At 24.3% G+C, this 18,197-nt stretch overlaps 5 protein-coding genes across 5 annotated transcripts; 2 read left to right on the top strand and 3 right to left on the bottom strand. All coding sequences in view use genetic code 12, as the record gives it.

The window, feature by feature from the left end:
- Positions 1-37: 37 nt before the first annotated feature.
- On the bottom strand, positions 38-3,094 carry KGF55_002929 (uncharacterized protein; the record flags this gene model as incomplete). The annotated part of the gene is made up of 1 exon (XM_051757667.1): positions 38-3,094. The coding sequence occupies one exon, from the start codon at positions 3,092-3,094 to the stop codon at positions 38-40; it is 3,057 nt and encodes a 1,018-aa protein (XP_051614370.1).
- Positions 3,095-3,433: 339 nt separating this feature from the next.
- On the bottom strand, positions 3,434-5,458 carry KGF55_002930 (beta-mannosyltransferase; the record flags this gene model as incomplete). Its single annotated transcript, XM_051757668.1, has 1 exon — positions 3,434-5,458. One exon carries the CDS (start codon positions 5,456-5,458, stop codon positions 3,434-3,436), a length of 2,025 nt encoding a protein of 674 aa, XP_051614371.1.
- Positions 5,459-6,392: 934 nt separating this feature from the next.
- Positions 6,393-8,555, bottom strand: KGF55_002931 (beta-mannosyltransferase; the record flags this gene model as incomplete). Its single annotated transcript, XM_051757669.1, has 1 exon — positions 6,393-8,555. One exon carries the CDS (start codon positions 8,553-8,555, stop codon positions 6,393-6,395), a length of 2,163 nt encoding a protein of 720 aa, XP_051614372.1.
- Positions 8,556-12,566: 4,011 nt separating this feature from the next.
- Positions 12,567-13,109, top strand: KGF55_002932 (uncharacterized protein; the record flags this gene model as incomplete). Its single annotated transcript, XM_051757670.1, has 1 exon — positions 12,567-13,109. One exon carries the CDS (start codon positions 12,567-12,569, stop codon positions 13,107-13,109), a length of 543 nt encoding a protein of 180 aa, XP_051614373.1.
- A 1,597-nt stretch (positions 13,110-14,706) lies between these two features.
- On the top strand, positions 14,707-15,972 carry HRR25 (serine/threonine protein kinase; the record flags this gene model as incomplete). Its single annotated transcript, XM_051757671.1, has 1 exon — positions 14,707-15,972. The coding sequence occupies one exon, from the start codon at positions 14,707-14,709 to the stop codon at positions 15,970-15,972; it is 1,266 nt and encodes a 421-aa protein (XP_051614374.1).
- Positions 15,973-18,197: the final 2,225 nt, after the last annotated feature.

The raw sequence follows: 18,197 nt of genomic DNA on the forward strand, positions 1-18,197 counted from the left end.
TATAAAATTCATTGTAGTATCTCTATATACCATTGTTTTATATATTGATTTTCCATGAACTTAAACCAGAACCTCCAATAATCAATATTTTTTCGTTATTTATAGTGGTGATATCACAACATCCAACATCAGCTACTGTAGTATATTTTGCAGCAATACATTTTAAATTTGGATTAAAAGTCCATAATCTTACAATTTGATCAACACTAACAACAATAACATAATTATCAAAATGAGATATTGAAGTAATTGTTGCAGATGCTGCATTTAATTCTTCTTGCAAATTGATCAATTTTAATTTTGAATCATTTACGATTATTTGACTTGAAGTTAATGAATTATCATCACCTCCTGTTATTAAATAAAAATTATTTTTCAATTGAGCTAAACAAATGGCTTTAACACCACTTTGATGTAATTTTTGTTTAATTTCTAATTGAATATTTTTTGGATCATTTATATTCCAAATTAAAATATATCCATCAGTTGCTGAAATGATTAAATATTTATTTTTATTAATTTCAAAAATTTCACAATTTAATATACAACAAGTTGAATAATTAAATTTATTTATTAATTCAAAAGTTTCTGTTACTTTGCTAAAATTCCAAAATTTTATAGTTGAATTAGAATAAACAGTTATTAAAAAAATATAATTTTCATATTCAATTCCATCAAAATCCATAATTCTTAAATCTGGAATTTCTTGAGTCAAACTTAATCTTTTTAATTCTCTAACAGTAGGTATATCATTTTTAAAAAATGATAATTTCCAAATTAAAAATTCTTCATTTGCTGCAGAACTTAATATATAGTTGTTATTTAAAAATTTAATTTTTTGCATACCTGAAATATGATTATTCATATTCCAAAAATTTTCAATTTCTCCATCTGAATAAATTTTATTTATACCAATTGTTGAATCTTCAGATGATGTAACCATTAATCTTGAATTATCGGTGAATTCTTGTTTCAGTATTGATAAATCTCTAATTTCTCTACCATGAGTTCCTCTATGTAAAATTCCAAAATCTTTATCAATGTTTTGATCTATAAATCTTCCATAATAATCACATAAATATAAATCATTTTTAAACAGATAAATAAATTTAAATTTATTTAACATTCTTGGTTCAAAATAAAATTTAAAATGTCTATGACCATTACCTCCACAAATTTCATTCATAATTTCAATTTGTTTAGTTTCATTCCAAACAAAAAAATAAGATGATTTAAACCCATATAATAATAAATTATTATTATAAATAAATCCACCTTCAATTAAACCTCTAGTTAATTTATTTTCTAATAAAATTTCAATTTCAAAATTTGTATTTTCAAAATTTTTAAATATTTTTGTTATTAAATAAGTTCCATCTCTTGATAAAATTAATAAATTTATAAATTTTGAAGTTGTATTAATTACAGAAACAGAACTAATAGTATCACCAGGTGCAATTTTTCTTTTAAAACATTTTATTGATAAATCCAATAAATCAACAATTAATAAAGACATTTTTTTAGAAGTTAATATAATCCATTCATTTTCAAAATCTATCGTGAATGAAGTTAATTGAAAATTATTATTTGGTCTTGATATATTTTTAAAATTTTGTAAATTTAATTGATTATTTTCAAAAAAATATTGTTTTAAAATGAAAGGAAAATTTGGATTTGATGGTTCAAATAATATATAAAACATAACTGAATCATCAATTACATAAATGTTTGAAATTTTTATATCTTCATTTTCATACCAATTTAAATGTATATCATCATTTGTATATGAAATGCTTAAAAGTTTTCCATTTTTGTCCGCTATTAAAACTGTATTAGCATTAATAAACCCATTGACCATTCCATTAGTAAAATCATCAAATTGTGCTAATTTCCTATACTTTTTTGATTTATAATCATATTCTAAAATCAATCCATTCAGTGTTAAACAAATCAATTTATTCAAATAAATTAAATAAAAATAATCTTTAATTGAAATATTTTTCAAATCAATTTGTAAATTTAAATTATTTATAAAATCTGTTACTGTTAATTTAGTTGTTAATTGATTTTTTTCGTCTAAATCATGAATTCTAACTCTACCATCAGCACCTCCTGTACAACAAATTTTTAAATTTTGATAATCTTCATAACGATCTTTATTTGTATATTGAACATCTCCAGACCAAATATGTTTACCTCTATGACAATTTTCAATAACTTTTAAACTTTTCAATTTATCACTACCGGGATCATTTTCCCAGATTCTTAAAGTACAATCTTCTCCAATACTCATAATCTTTATATTACTTTTATCATCTTCATCAATATTTAGAGGAATCATAAATTCTAAATTCCAAATTCTTGATCCATGACCCCAACCAGTTGATAATAATTTCCCAGTTTTAAAATTATATAATTTTATACTTCTATCATCTGAACATGATATAATATATTTTCCAAATTTATCAATTTTAACTCCAAATATTGAACCTTCATGATCTTTTAATCTATATTTAATTTTTTCTGTGTTATAACTCCAAATTATAATACCATTCATTACTGTACCAGAAGCAATAAATATTTCACCATTTTCTAATATATTAATTGATCCACTATATAAAATTGATTTTTCACCACAATGAATTTTTGTAATATAATTACTTTGAATTTGATAAATTTCATTATATGAATTTAAAAGTAAAATAGTTCCATCATCTAATATACATGATGTTATAATCCATTCATTAATTGATTTTTCTTCAATTTTGAAATTACTATAATGTGATTTTCCAAATATCATAAATGGTTCTAAATCTTCAAAATCAATAACAGTATATGATTTTGATCCACTTATAATTACTTTAGATTGAGATTCATTAATATAAATATTATGAATCTTATTTCTTTTAAATATTTGTTTTACAAAATTTAATTCAGGTGAGTCTGAGAAACTAAATTGATATATATAAAGTATTGGTCCATATCCAACAAATACATAATTTTTAAAAATTTTTATACATGTAACTGGTCCATAATGTTGAATAGTTTTGAATTTATCTTCATTTAAACTTGAAATTTCATTATTTATAGTCATATCATTTCAATTTGTACCTTTGGTTGTGTTTTGTTTGTTTGATGATGATTTGTGAAAGTTTTGAGAATTGGTTGTAAAAAAACAAGATGGTTGTAAAAAAAAAGATGTTAGAAATTTGCAACAAATTAAAACACAATACAAGAGAGTGTACACTCCAACAGTTCTATAACTTCTTTAACTGTTCAATAAGTATAAAAGGTCTATTAAACAATGCTAAAATGGAACAGAGAAGAAGAAATAAGTGCAATGTGAAGTAGATAATCAAGTTCCACAATTCGATGAACTGTTTTATCTGTTTTATAATTATAAATTGTCTATTAATAATGCTAAATGAGTGAATCATTGCTTCTTATCCTTATCCTTATCATTCTTATTATCTTTTTCTTTCTCCTTTTTCAATAACACTTCCTCAGTTATTCCTAACCTAGTTTGTTCTAAACCATATTGTTTACAAAATTCAATACTTGAATCTAAAACACATTTCAATAAACTTTCATTATCATAACTTAAATCAACTTCACCAAAATTATTACTCATTGTTATATCATTATTTTCAATTAAATTATCTATTATTTGTTTTAATCCATAAATATGAATAATACTATTATTTTCATCAGCAACACTTAAAGTTAAACTTAATATATCTTCTTCCATTTCATTATTTTGTTCCCACATCGAAATTCCATTGGGAATCAAAACATTTGGATCTCTTGAAGCACATTGAATTTCATGTTTTCTCCAACCAGTAACAGGAATATTAAATGAAATTGATGATGATAAATAATCAACTTTAAATCCAATGGTGGCACTTTTTGAAAATATATAAAAATTTGGTCTATACATTGATCTACCACATCCACAATGTTTTATATGAGCTCTTAAAAATCCAATCCAAATATCTTCATATTTATACTTAGGATCTATTGAACTAAGTGGTATCATTTCAGTACCTCCTCTAATTGGACCTACTTTTTTTACATTTTTTTGAGAATCTTTATAAATAAACATACAATTACTTATACCATTTTCAATATTATTAGTAATATCACATTTTAAAATTTCTAAATTATCCCATTGATAAACAAAATGAATAAATTGATCTCCCTTGTTTTCCCTTCTTTCCCTTGGTATAATAAATGGAGTCCAATTTTTTTCAACTGATTGACGTTCTTGATTTTCAATTTTTAATTCTAATACTTTATTATATTTTATATTATCAAATTTTTCATTATTAAAACCATCAGTATTTGATTTACCTAATTGATATCTAAAAGGCCAACCAATAAACATAGATCTTTTCATTTCAAAATTTAATTTATAAGATATATCATTTTCTTTTGAAATTTGAGTTATATTTTTAACAACTCTATGATCAGAATTAAAAATTATAACTGGTTCTTCCTCTTCATATTCATTTTCAATTAACATTATTCTTGTATCTTCTGGTCCATACCATCTTCTTTTTGTAAAATTATAATCAAAATAATATGCAATTGGTAAAAATTTTGGAAAATTTAATGATTCATATTCACGGGATCCATCTGGTTGAATCACTGGAATTAATAAATCTAAATCATAAATTTCATTCCAATTTTTATCATAAATTTGAGCATACAATAAACTAATTTGAGGATTCCATTTTAAACCTTTTCTTGAAAATATAACTCTACTAATCATTAAATGAACACCATACTTTTTTAACCATATTGAAGTTCCAGCAAATTTATAAAAATGTTTATGTAATAAATTATCTTGTAACATTTTTGGTAATTTTTTTTCAAAAAATCCATCAATTTCAATAAATGATTCATCATTATTTAATTGTTCAATTAATTTTGTAATCATAATATTAAAATCATCATTAAATATAAAATTATCACTTATTGTTAAATTTATATTATTTTGATTTCTTGAACATGAATTAGGATAGTCTTGATTGAAAATTCCATTAAAAATTTGAATTTCATGTGAATGTTTCGGTAAATTTATTAATTCATAAGATAACATTGATGATGAATTTCCTGAATATATTATAAGATCTCTATTTCTATCATATTTAATATTAGTAACTTTTAAAGATTTCATTTCATCTTGATAATCTTTAGGGAAAATCATTAATTTTTTTGAATTTTTTTCATTTTTTAATAATACTTGATTTATAGTATCATGAAAATAATTTTCTATTGTATTTGAGTTAGGGTTTAAAGGTTTGGGGATTTGTAAATTTTCAAAATATGATGATGATATTGATCCATTAAATAGTAGATGTATTGGATATATAATCAATATTATTAATGTTATTAGTAGTATTAATTTTCTAATAATTGATGATTTAAAATATCTAATACTTAGGCTTTGTTTCATCTTTCTTGTTTATTATATCTTGGTGTTGGTACTTTGATGTTGCATAAGCTTTTACTTAAACTCTTCGAAGCAATGTGATTAAAGCTCGATAAATTAAAGTTTATTTTTTTTGTATGAGATTCTTCTAAGTAATAATAAAGATTAGATTACAGATCTGTACCTGAGCGCAAAAATAAAAAGAAACCATGATTACTTCAGTTTACCAGATTAGATCTTGAATCTATGTTGAAATCATTCCCTTTTGAAAGAAGATAAGTGGATTTCATTGTTTTACTAGCAAAATCAGACAACCAAATGGAAAAAGTAAATCATCAAGCAAGGCCCCCCAAAAAAAATATCAACTTTAGATTATTTTATAAATGAGGTTGAAGAATTCTAAGGAAAATTTGATATGAAGTCTAACCAAAAAATAATCATCAACTAAATTCCAAGAAATCAATATTAATGAGAAATAAAGGTTAAGTAGTTTGTACCTTATCATCAATTAATTTTTGAGTTAGCAGCTGGAAGATCACAAATTTATAAGTATGGCTAGCTTATAAAATAGAAATCAGAAAAATGAAAGAACTTTTATCAGTTTAATAAAATTAATAAGTGATGGACTTATGAGAAAATTTGAAGAACTCTTTAAAGGAACATTATGAAAATTAGTTTGACCACGATCTTCCAGTTGATGACTTCAAATTAGTTGATGATAAGTTATATATGACTTAAGAGATTATACTCAATTGATTTCTGTAAAAGCAGTTCCGCTTTAACAAAGTTAATAGAGTCAAAAAAATCTCTATAATACCACAATATACTAATAAATTTCAAGTGAAGTATGCAATTAATTTAAATTGAAAAAAATATAAATATTACAGATATCAAAATGTCTAATAAGAATTGAAATAAATATGAATGATATTTTTTCTTAACAACTAATATTTTTCCTTTAAACAACTGGAGGAGAAGCACCAGAACCAACTTCTTGATTTTGTTGTTGAATTGGTTGTTTTATTTCATCTTGTTTATCCTCATTTGAATGTTCATCTTGTTGTTCCGGTTGTTGTTGTTGTTCGGGAGATTGTTGTTGTACAGTAGGTTCACCTTCAACTTTCTTCCCTGAATCCTTTTCTTTTGTATCATCAATTTGTACATTACCATTATGAGCTTTTGCAATTTTTTTTTCTTCTTCTTTTAATTTATTTATATAATTTTCAGATACACCTAATAAATCTTGTTTTAAACCATATTGTTTACAAAATTCAATTGAATGATCTAATACACATTCAATTTGTTTTGAAGGTTGTGTAGTATGTAAATTACCATCCCATTTTAAATTAAGTGATTTTTCAATAATTTTTTTTAAACCCTTTACATGAATTAATTTATCATCTTTATCTGCTGTTGATAAAGTTAATGATAAATAATCAGAATTGGGTTCATACATTGAAATACCATTGGGGATTAAAACATTTGGATCCTTTTTAGCACATTGTATATGAGCATATTTCCAACCATCAACTTGAATATTAAATGAAATTGAAGAAGATAAATGACTTAATTTAAATTGACCATTTTTTTCAATTAAAATAATAAAATTTGGTCTATACATTGCTTTACCACAACCACATTTATTTAAATGAGCTCTTAAAAATCCAATCCAAATTTGTTTTAATTTATTTTTTGAAGAATTTTTTGTTTTGATAGGTATTAATTCAGTACCACCTCTAACTGGTCCAATTTTACTTTTTGTATTATCTTCTTGAAAATGATATTCACAATTTGATACTACTCCAGGATTTGATAATTCACATTTTAAAATTTTTAAATGATCCCATTGATAAACAATATATATAAATTCATCACCACCATTTAAATTATTTATATTTCTATCACTTGGATTTATAAATGGAGTCCAATTTTTTTCAGTTTTTTCTCTTTTTTTATCTTTAATTTTTAATTCAACCACTTTATTATATATTGTTTTTGAATATTTTTTTTCACCTCCATCAACATTTTTTTTACCTCTTTGATAACGAAATAAATATCCCATAAACATTGATCTATAAAATCCAAATTTTGTTGGTAATTTTTTATCATTTTTTGATGATGATGATTCACTACTTATTGGAATAACTTGTCTATGAAATGCATTAAATATAACAATTGGTTCTTCATCACCATATTCATTTTTACTTAATAATAATCTTGTATCTTCTGGTCCATACCATCTTTTTGCTGTTTTTTTAGAATTATGATAAAAAGGTATTGGCATAAATCTAGGAAAATTTAAATTTTCATATTTTCTTTCACCATTTTCATCCACAACGGGTAAAATTAAATCAATATTAAAAATTTCTTCCCAATTTTCATTATATAATTGAGAATATAATAAGCTAATTTGAGGATCTGCTTTTCTTGAAGTTTGAGTAAATAAAAATCTACTTACCATTAAATGAACTCCATATTTTTCTAACCAAACTGAAGTACCAGCAAATTTATAAAAATGTTCTTCATTTAACGTGTCTTCTTTAAGATATTCAGGAATTTTACCTTGGAAAAAAGATGAAATTTCTTTAAATGCATCTTCATTTTCAATTTGTTTTAATAAAGTTTTAACAATATATTGAAAATCTTGTTTTAAATTCTGGTATGGTGTTATTGTAATATTTTTTTCAATTTGTAATTTATTACATTTTTCATAAAATTTTTGATGAGGAACTTCTTCTGAAAATGATTCTCCAATAGATTCAAATATTGTTAATTGATGATTTGAATATGTTTGATTTGTTATAAATTCAGATAAGGGACTATAATTACCACTAAATTGTATAATTTCATTATTATTTTCAGTTATATTATGATCAATTTTTACTGTGGTATCAAAATTTGATGGTAATATAGTTAAAGATTTTTCATTATAATTTGAAATCGGAAAATACTTTTTCAATTTATTATTATTATCTATAACTTGAAATGTCCATTGTTTTACTTGATCATAAGTATTTAAATAATGTAATAAAAATAAAAATGTTAAAAAAAATGGTATTATTATATATATTTTTCTAATTTGTCTTGATTTTGGGAAAATTGATTTATAATTTTTGATCATATTGACATAATCTTGGTGGTTAGATTGTATGTTGTTAGTGTTTCAAGATTAAAATTTTAGTAAAAATTGATTTAGTTAGTCTTATGTGGCTAAGTGAATTTGATCTATAAATTGATTCTATAATGTACAGGTGCAGTTATTAGTTGAGTAGATGTGGATGGTTAAATTAGATGGTTGTTGTAGTTGGTGAATGATTGTTGTTGCTGGTGATAAGAAGTATATGTTGTTGTTGGATATCTAACAATTCAAATGATGATAATTTTAGCAGCAATATTTAAAGTAGAATAATACAATAATTATTTTTCTTAGACTAATAAATAATAGAATCAATTTTTTTGTACCACAGAACAAGATTTTTCACACGCGTAAATTCTCGATCTCGACCTAAGATCGGGATAATATGGAATCAATTTAAGATCCTGTATATCTTGTGAGAGAAGATTCATACATAGCTGCATGAAAAGTGAAATGCATTTGCATTTGGGACAATTACAAGTCATTAATTTAGGTCTTACATCAAATTAATTATCGTTCGTTATCATCGGGAATAATTTATTTTTCTTCTCGTACTTAATACGAAGCGTAGTTTAATTTATTTAAAATATTTTTATAGTCTACTAAAACAAGGCTTATCACACTTTTCTCTTCTCTTCTCTTCAAGATTTATATTCAAGTTAATGATGATAGGATAAATATATGGTTATGAGGAATATTATAAGTTTTCATTATAATTCATTGCTCTTTTGAATGAAGTTTTGAAGATAAGAAGTGATAGATGAAAGGATTTTAATCCATCATTGAGTGAAGAAATGAAACAATTTTATTATTATTATGAATACACAGTGATATTATTATATTTCTTGATAAACGTGGTACCCTTGATAAGAAAAATAAATCAAATGAAATTTATGAAACTTATACGTGCTACCAAATTTTTGGATATGATTACAGTCTATATTAGACTAATATGTGATGGAATTGAAATGTGATTGAATGATAATGTTTTAATAATTGATTTCGTTAGCAACTCCATTTGCTAGTAGGCTCTTGCATTCCCGAACTTGACAAATTAAATACTACATTTGTTTACCTTTATAGTACAATTTTTATTGTAGTGCCTTTATAAATTTACAAAAAGATTTGCAACCAAAATTTTTCAAATAGGTTGAGTATAATTTATGAAGAAACAAATAGTCATTAAAGTAATTCTAACAATTAAGAAGTACTCAAATCTATTTAAGATTGTGTTTCAAAACGTTATCCCGTAACTTATATTCATTAGGATTCAAAATATTCGATTTAATCGAAGAAAAAGGTAAGTGTTTGAAAAGTTTGAAAATGAACAATATCATTTACAAGTTGAATTTTAGACAATTTTTACAAATACAACAAAAAATTTGAAAAAATTAATTATAGATTGAAAGTATCCAATAAATGAAATTAAGTGACTCACATATTTTAGAATACTTATTAATCTTATCAATTAATAACTCACTAATTGTCATTCAATTATTTATTTCAAAACATCCAAAAAAATGAGAATAATTTAGTTAAAATTATAAAACCTACTATCAGCCTGAATGATTTATTTGGTATTTAAAAAAATCAAGTGAATTACTTACTTCTCTATTTCAAAATTGGATAAAAACAAAGTAAATAATACGATTAAGACTACTGAAATATTGTACTCCTAAAGTTTAATTAGATTTATAGCTTTTTTTTTCATGGTGTGGTTCATTGTCTTTGAAGTCACAAATGACTGGTAGTTTAGATTCTAGATTTTTATTATAGTCAACTAAGTAAAACTTAAAAAAAATTATTTAATTTTAGTATCTCAGTAAAAAGTAAAATACCTTTAATCATATATAGTTTTGAGGTTTTACAGTTTAAACATTTTCAAAATTTCGTTTACCATTTGCTTTATTAATTCCAAAAAACGGTAATTCAATATTCATATTCAACACTAAATTGCATAGGCCGAAAAAGAAGAGATTATCAACACATCATTGAAACAATCACAAAAAAAAATCAAATCATTGACCGACAAAACTCTGCATTTCAAGGTGTCATTTTAACCCTGTCGATGATATTCCTCAGCTTTTTTCAAGTCTGATAGGAATTTGTATGATAAAGGTGACCCACAGCTGATGAAGAAAATAAGTGTTTAGAAAACACGAAATTACTCCTCAGTTACACCACACAAATAATCTGTTATTGCTTTCAATGACTTGTTTATATTCTCTTTCTTTTTGGACTTTTCGATTTAATGTTAAATACAGCTGAATACCTATTTTTTGGAATTAGTGACTAGCTAGTGGTAGAAACAATTCGAAGATATCCATACAATAAAACCTCATCAAATTTCGTACCGCTGTTTCACCAAAAGTTATTAAAGCATCTTTAGTGTGATCATTTTGGTCTTGATTGAATACGAGAAGTTAGTAATTGATCTATTGGATTTGGATTCTTAGTAAATTTATCCGACAATATATTGTGGAGACTAATTTAATGATATCGTGGTGCTTTTGATTAAAAGGTTCTCATACTCCTGCTATTATAGCTATCACCTTGAATGCTTCATTTCATAGTTGAACAGTATTAAAATCATGATACATAATAAATGAATTTGAATGAGTAAACGAACCTGTAATAAAATTATAAATGAAATTGTTGATATAGATTATTTGTATTAATTTTGACGATATCCATTTGGTAGAGTTTAAATAATAAAATGTGAGATATTACATAACCTGTATATAAAAATTAAGTATCGTAAGACAACAAGTATTATGGTAGCATATTTTAGATCAAGTCACACTACTATTTTGTAACTATTTATAGTTTTGTGTAATTAATATGTATTAAAAAAGTCAGCCGTGTATTTTTTTCAAGGTTTAATGTACACAAATTTAAAATCATAAATAAATTGACTTAATTTGGGTATTAAATATTAAAAACTTTTCATTCCATAGAGGGGGGAAATGGAAAATGAGTTGTATAAAATGATTTGGGTTGTAAGTTTAAAGCTTAAAAAGCAGTTGATGATTGAATTGGATGTTACTCATTGTTACATTATAAAGTGTGATAATTGAAAATAATATTTGGTTGAATAGTGAAACTGTGTTAAAAATAAATTTAATTAACTCACAATAAACAAGGCTATTACATACAATACTACTATCTTATATATGATTTATTTTTAGTCGATCTTTTTCTATTTTTCGTACCACAATTTGAACTAAAATATATTATCAAGTGATACTACACGAAATATCATATCGTGTATTTCATGTATTAAACGTATAATAATAATACAAATTTGACATACTAACACAATAACTATAATAAAAATTAGAAACACAAAAATTGTGTAAGTTATTTTTGTATTTTACACGAAGTAGTAAGTCTAGCATCAATCTAGAGATCATTTTTGTTGAATACTCAGGTTCAAAGCTCCGAGAGATTGGTAGTAAGTTAGAATATGGTTGTTAACATGTATTTATAAAGAGATAATAAGTTAATAAATTATATCCCTTATCTTAATGAATTAATTACTTTATAAATTTTAAACTTCAGTTACTACCTACGTAAGACAATATTTTAAACTTTTACGCATAAGACAATAATAACACTAAATAAAAATAAATAAATAATAAATACAAGATTTTAAGTTTCCTTAAAAAATATTATTTATTAAAATTTGAGTGACTTGATTTTGGTTGTAAATTATAATTAATATTATTTGTATTACAGTAGTAATAGTATAAATATAAATATAAATATAAAGTAATATCCTGTTTAAAAAAATTTGTTGATATTTTTCTTATAGTTTACTTATATCTCAACTGTGATCTGATTCAATTTCAAAAAATCATAATTAAATTCAATTAGAAGTATTATAGATCATTAACCTAATATAATCAAATATTATCAATAACTAAGACCACAATCATTCATTTTTAAATTTAGATCAAATCATAATATTTACAACAATTTTACAACACTAATATAATGGCTGCTATTAAAGATAAATTAAAAAGAGTTTCAAAAGTTTTTACTTCAGATTCAAAAGAAAGTTTAGATAAAAAAGATTCAGAACAAATTGGTGGAAAAGATAATGAACAATTAACAAATACTGAACCAATTGAACCTTCATCAGATGTTGTAACAAATGAAGTTGTTGAAGAACCAAATGCTACCACTACTGCTGCTACTGCCACTGAAACTGAAACTCCAAAAATAGAAGATTCAAAACCAATTACTACCACTGAAGAACCAGTAGCACCAGTTGAAGAAACTAAAGTATCAGTTCCAAAATCAGAAATTGAAGAATCTCAACCAATTGCAGCAGAAGAAGAAACCACTACTACTCCAGCAGCAGATGCCACCGAAATAGAAGCTGCTGAACCAACAACTGAAGCAGAACAAACTACAAAAGAAGGTGAACCAGTCGTAACTAAATCATCAACTTCCACATCACCAAATAAAAAATTATTAGATTATTTTAAAAAATTATATGCTAAATTTAAAAAACCAGTAGTTGCAAAAGCTTAATAATTATCAAACGTCTAATATTGAATGCTGGTTCTTAATTTGTGTTGTTTCATTAATTTAATTTTTAATTTTTTAATTTAGTTGGATAGGCAAGTTTATTGGCTGTATCCACTTGTCTCTCTACTTCTTTTTTTTATAGCTTTAATTTGTTTTAACAGTTTGAATATCATTTTAATAAATAATAAATAATAAATAATACATAATAAATACAATAAAAGCCTCCAATAATAACTATTACTTTAAATATTTTACCTGAGGACCTAATACCTATCTTTTGATAATTTGGCAGAGCATTTAAACAAGTTTTGCAAAAATTATTGGTTTAAATAAGTATACAGAGATAATCAATCAATTCATACAATCAACTAAAAACTTGATGTTATGTTTGGTTGCAAAAAAAAAGATATTGGCTGAAGTAATAGAGAAATAACCCTCCACATCATTTTATGAAAGTCATACTCCTAATAGTATTAAAATAATTGTCTGTCAAAAGAATATATATTGGCACAGAGCATTTTTTTTCTTGTAAAAACCGTTTCAAAATGGTTTTGAAACAAACAGTTCAAGATCTTAAACAAATTTTCATCGTAAATGCACCCCCAATCCCTTTGAAAAAAAGATCTAGATTAATCGCAGCCATATTCACTAATTTTTTTTCGCAATAGTTCCTTCGTCTATTTTATTACGTTTTGAAACTTGTTGTTTCAAGTTTTATACATATAATGAACAACAAATGCGTATTTCGTCTAATGAAACTCAAAACCCATGGCTAATTCAGAAATATAATAATCCTCTAAATAGGGTAATTTGGTAGTGATACTACTTTGTTAATTACTCTAATTCTCAATTCTGATATTTAAGTTCTGTAACAATTATTGATAATTACACGACATACAAAGTCATGTTATAACTTAACAACATACATTTACACTCACTCAATACAATCCAATAAATCACTCAATTTCTTTAAATTCACATATCAAAATTATATATAGAATAGTTTAAATTCAATTATTTGATTTATTAATGTACTTTGATTAGCAAATTATTGGATTATTGCACTCAACAATCAAATCAATCAATCTATACTCGGGATTCAATTTCAAAATCATTGTCGTTTAATTATTAAATTAATCAGCAATTAACTTTTTTTTTGACAACAGAAAATTACCTAACAAAAAATTCTAAAAAAGAAACTTAAAGATATACACACCAAAAAATTTTTATTATTAACAACCAATCAATCAATTTAATAGCAAACAATTAAACTACCAATTAACGGTATAGAGTTGTAAGATATCAATCATCAATCATCATCATCAACATCAACATACCATATCAAATTAATCACCATCGTTAGATTAGGTTGTGTTTGTTTTTACTCAATACTACAATCACATCTTATCAACTTTTTTTTTTGTTCTTTACCTCCATCAAAATAACAAAATTTAAAGTCATTCATCGTCATCATCGCCGTTAGTCATCGTCATCATCAATATTCGTTTCCATCAATTTCCAAATCGATCACAAAATAAATTTAATATAATTTTTAAACATCACTCAATTAATCGATCAATACAACCAAATCAACTAAACAATGGATTTAAGAGTTGGTAAAAAATATCGTATTGGTCGTAAAATAGGATCAGGATCATTTGGTGATATATATTTAGGTACAAATATTATATCAGGTGAAGAAGTTGCAATAAAATTAGAAAATACAAAAGCAAAACATCCACAATTAGAATATGAAGCAAAAGTTTATAAAGCATTAAGTGGAGGAGTTGGTATACCATTTGTTAGATGGTATGGAACTGAATGTGATTATAATGCAATGGTTATTGATTTATTAGGTCCATCATTAGAAGATTTATTTAATTATTGTAATAGAAAATTTACTTATAAAACTGTCTTGTTATTAGCTGATCAATTAATTTGTCGTATTGAATATATTCATGCAAGATGTTTTATTCATAGAGATATTAAACCAGATAATTTTTTAATGGGAATTGGTAGAAGAGGTTCACAAGTTAATGTAATTGATTTTGGTTTAGCAAAAAAATATAGAGATCCAAGAACTCATTTACATATTCCTTATAGAGAAAATAAAAATTTAACTGGTACAGCAAGATATGCATCAGTAAATACTCATTTAGGTATTGAACAAAGTAGAAGAGATGATTTAGAAAGTTTAGGTTATGTTTTAATATATTTTTGTAGAGGTTCATTACCATGGCAAGGTTTAAAAGCTGCAACAAAAAGACAAAAATATGATAGAATAATGGAAAAAAAAATGACAACACCAAATAATATTTTATGTAAAGGTTTACCAACAGAATTTTTAGATTATATGAATTATATAAAAACTTTAAGATTTGATGATAAACCTGATTATGCATATTTAAGAAAATTATTTAGAGATTTATTTAAAAAAGAAAATTATAGATATGATTATGTATTTGATTGGACTTTATATAAATTTCAACAAGAAAAACAAAGAGCTCAAGGTAAAATTAATGATGTTGAAAATGAAAATAATAATAATAATAATAATAATCAAACAAATGAAAATAATAACAATAATAATAATGCCAATAATAACACCACCAACAATAATAATAACAACAACAACACCACAGATCAACAACAAACAAATGCTCAAACTCAACAACAACAATCTCAAGAAAAAACAGCTCAACAATTAATTGATCAACGTTATCAAAATCAAAAAGCTATATATACTCCAAATCAAAATTATTCAAGTAATTATCAAGAAAAACAGAAATCTAATCAACAACATCAACAAAATCAAAATCATCATCATGATCAACAAAATCAAGGTAATAATCCTGCTTGGCTTTAATGAATTTATTTTATTTGTTTTTTGATTTATTGTGTCATGGGTTCAAATAATAATGTTGAAGTGTTGATTAATAGAGTTTAATTGAATTAGAATGAAAATGGTATAGGTAATAGTAAGTTAGTAAGACCTGCTAACCGAAGGAAAATCAAATTTTCATTCTATTTCGAATCCTGTTTGGTCATTGCACTCAAATAAAGCTGTGATTTTGCTTATTGCTTTACTTGTTGCTTTTACGTTTTACAGTTTTGATCAAGATGATAAAAGCTTTAACATTGGTAAAGATCGTTGGGTATGGTGGTTTGATAATCATTATTTTTCAATTATTTTTTGAATTTTCATAATGTTTCAAAAAGGATCTTGCAATTTTTGCAAAATTTTCTAAATTTGTCGAATTGTTGTCAATTTGAATAAATAAATCATTATAAACCCGTCAAAAACTTGATCAAAAAATCAAATGAAATAAATTTTTTTCAAATTTTATGAAGTTCAATCATAAGTTAAATAAATTTAAATGAATTTAATATTTCACAATAATTTTCTTTGCATTTTAATCATCAAATTTAGTTAAAATAATCTACTTTTTGAATTCTCTGGTTTTGATATTTACTTTTTAAAAAAGTAATTATTATTTGCTATTATTATATAAAATTCATATTAAATAATTTACTAAATTAAATATTTTTTACTTTTAAAATCAATTCATTTTTAAAATTTGTCATAATTTCTAACTGAGCAATTTAAAGTTGATAAATTCTACTAACTTTTGAAGAATTTGTGTAGAATAAGAATTTACTAAACGTAATTGTATCCGAAAAGGTGGAAAAAAACCTTAAGATGATATTGCCGGGTTTATAGTGTAACAAATACACTTAATGAATAAAATGAACAAATTCATTTCATAAGATGATCGTGGAGAAGTCAGGATTCAAATAAAGGACATCGTATATAATCGATATTGAATCTTTTGTTTTAATTCAAAACAGTCATACTAATAGAAAATTCGAAAAACCAAGTTAAAATCAAAAGGAATATGGTGACTTTATTAGCCTATCGTCGATCATGAAAAAAAAACGGTGACAGAAATCAAAATAAGTCAAGATTTGAAAAAGGACCATTAATTACTAGTCTAGCGAAGATTTCATATTATTATTTTTTTCAATATAAAATCATAATGGAATCAAGTTAACTCAAAAAAATCAAATAAGTAAATCAAATTCAACCAGAATTGTTGACATTATTATTATCAGTCCATCATCAGAAAAAAGAACTGTTATAGCCCAAATCAAAACAATAAACTTTAACGTGATAAACAAGTAAGATATATCAATTTTTAGGTGTTTAGTAAATTTAGATGAAGGTTTTAGGATTGAATATGCAAAAGCATTAACAAAATTAATATTTGAAAAGACAAAATTTGAAGAGGAGTCATCAGTTACCTACCAGCGATTGGATCATAAAGTGATTCTAATTTAACTCACGTGGATTGTTTTTACTTTTAAAACCAAATTTAATGAGCAAACTTAAATCAAAAAAATTGGTGACATTATTTTAACCCTATAAATTATCATCGATATAGTGGACAAGCATTATAGCCAATTTAAGTAAAACTTTAACGTGATATCCAACTAAATATGATACTTTAAAGCCCAAGAGATTGGAAAAAATGACATCAATAATTATCGACAGCGATAAGATCATAAATTTTTCCAGTTTAATTCCCAGCCGGAGCCATATTATCTCAAAAATTTAATAAGCAGAAGCAAACTCAACTCAAAAGAAAAAAAGAATGGTGTTATTATGATAAGCCTATCATCGATGTAGAAGAAATATATTTTCGTCAAGTTAAATGCAAATGTCAACGTGATAAACAAATGTGACATATCACTGAATTGGTAAACTTATTAGAACTAAATCAAAAAGTTTATACGTGTGTGCACACACATTCAATTTCTTTTCACTTGATTGGTTTGTTTGCTATTGAAGAAAGAAAAAATAAATGATTTGATAAAAAAATACCTCGTTTTTGTTAGCAAGTGCCATAATTCCGTACAATAATATGCTAACTAATAAATGAAAAGAAATGTTACTTATGATAGTTGCATACTCGCAAAATCATCTATAATTTACCCGAGTGACACTTTCGAGAAATTTATTCAAAATTCATCCTTACATTGTAATTGGTATGATGATCAATAGACATTCGTGTTAACAAGTTCATTTCAAGT

This window comes from Candida pseudojiufengensis (genome assembly GCF_024610245.1).
Source record: "Candida pseudojiufengensis strain CBS 10847 chromosome Unknown scaffold4, whole genome shotgun sequence".
NCBI classification, from domain to species: Eukaryota; Fungi; Ascomycota; class Pichiomycetes; order Serinales; family Debaryomycetaceae; genus Lodderomyces; species Lodderomyces pseudojiufengensis.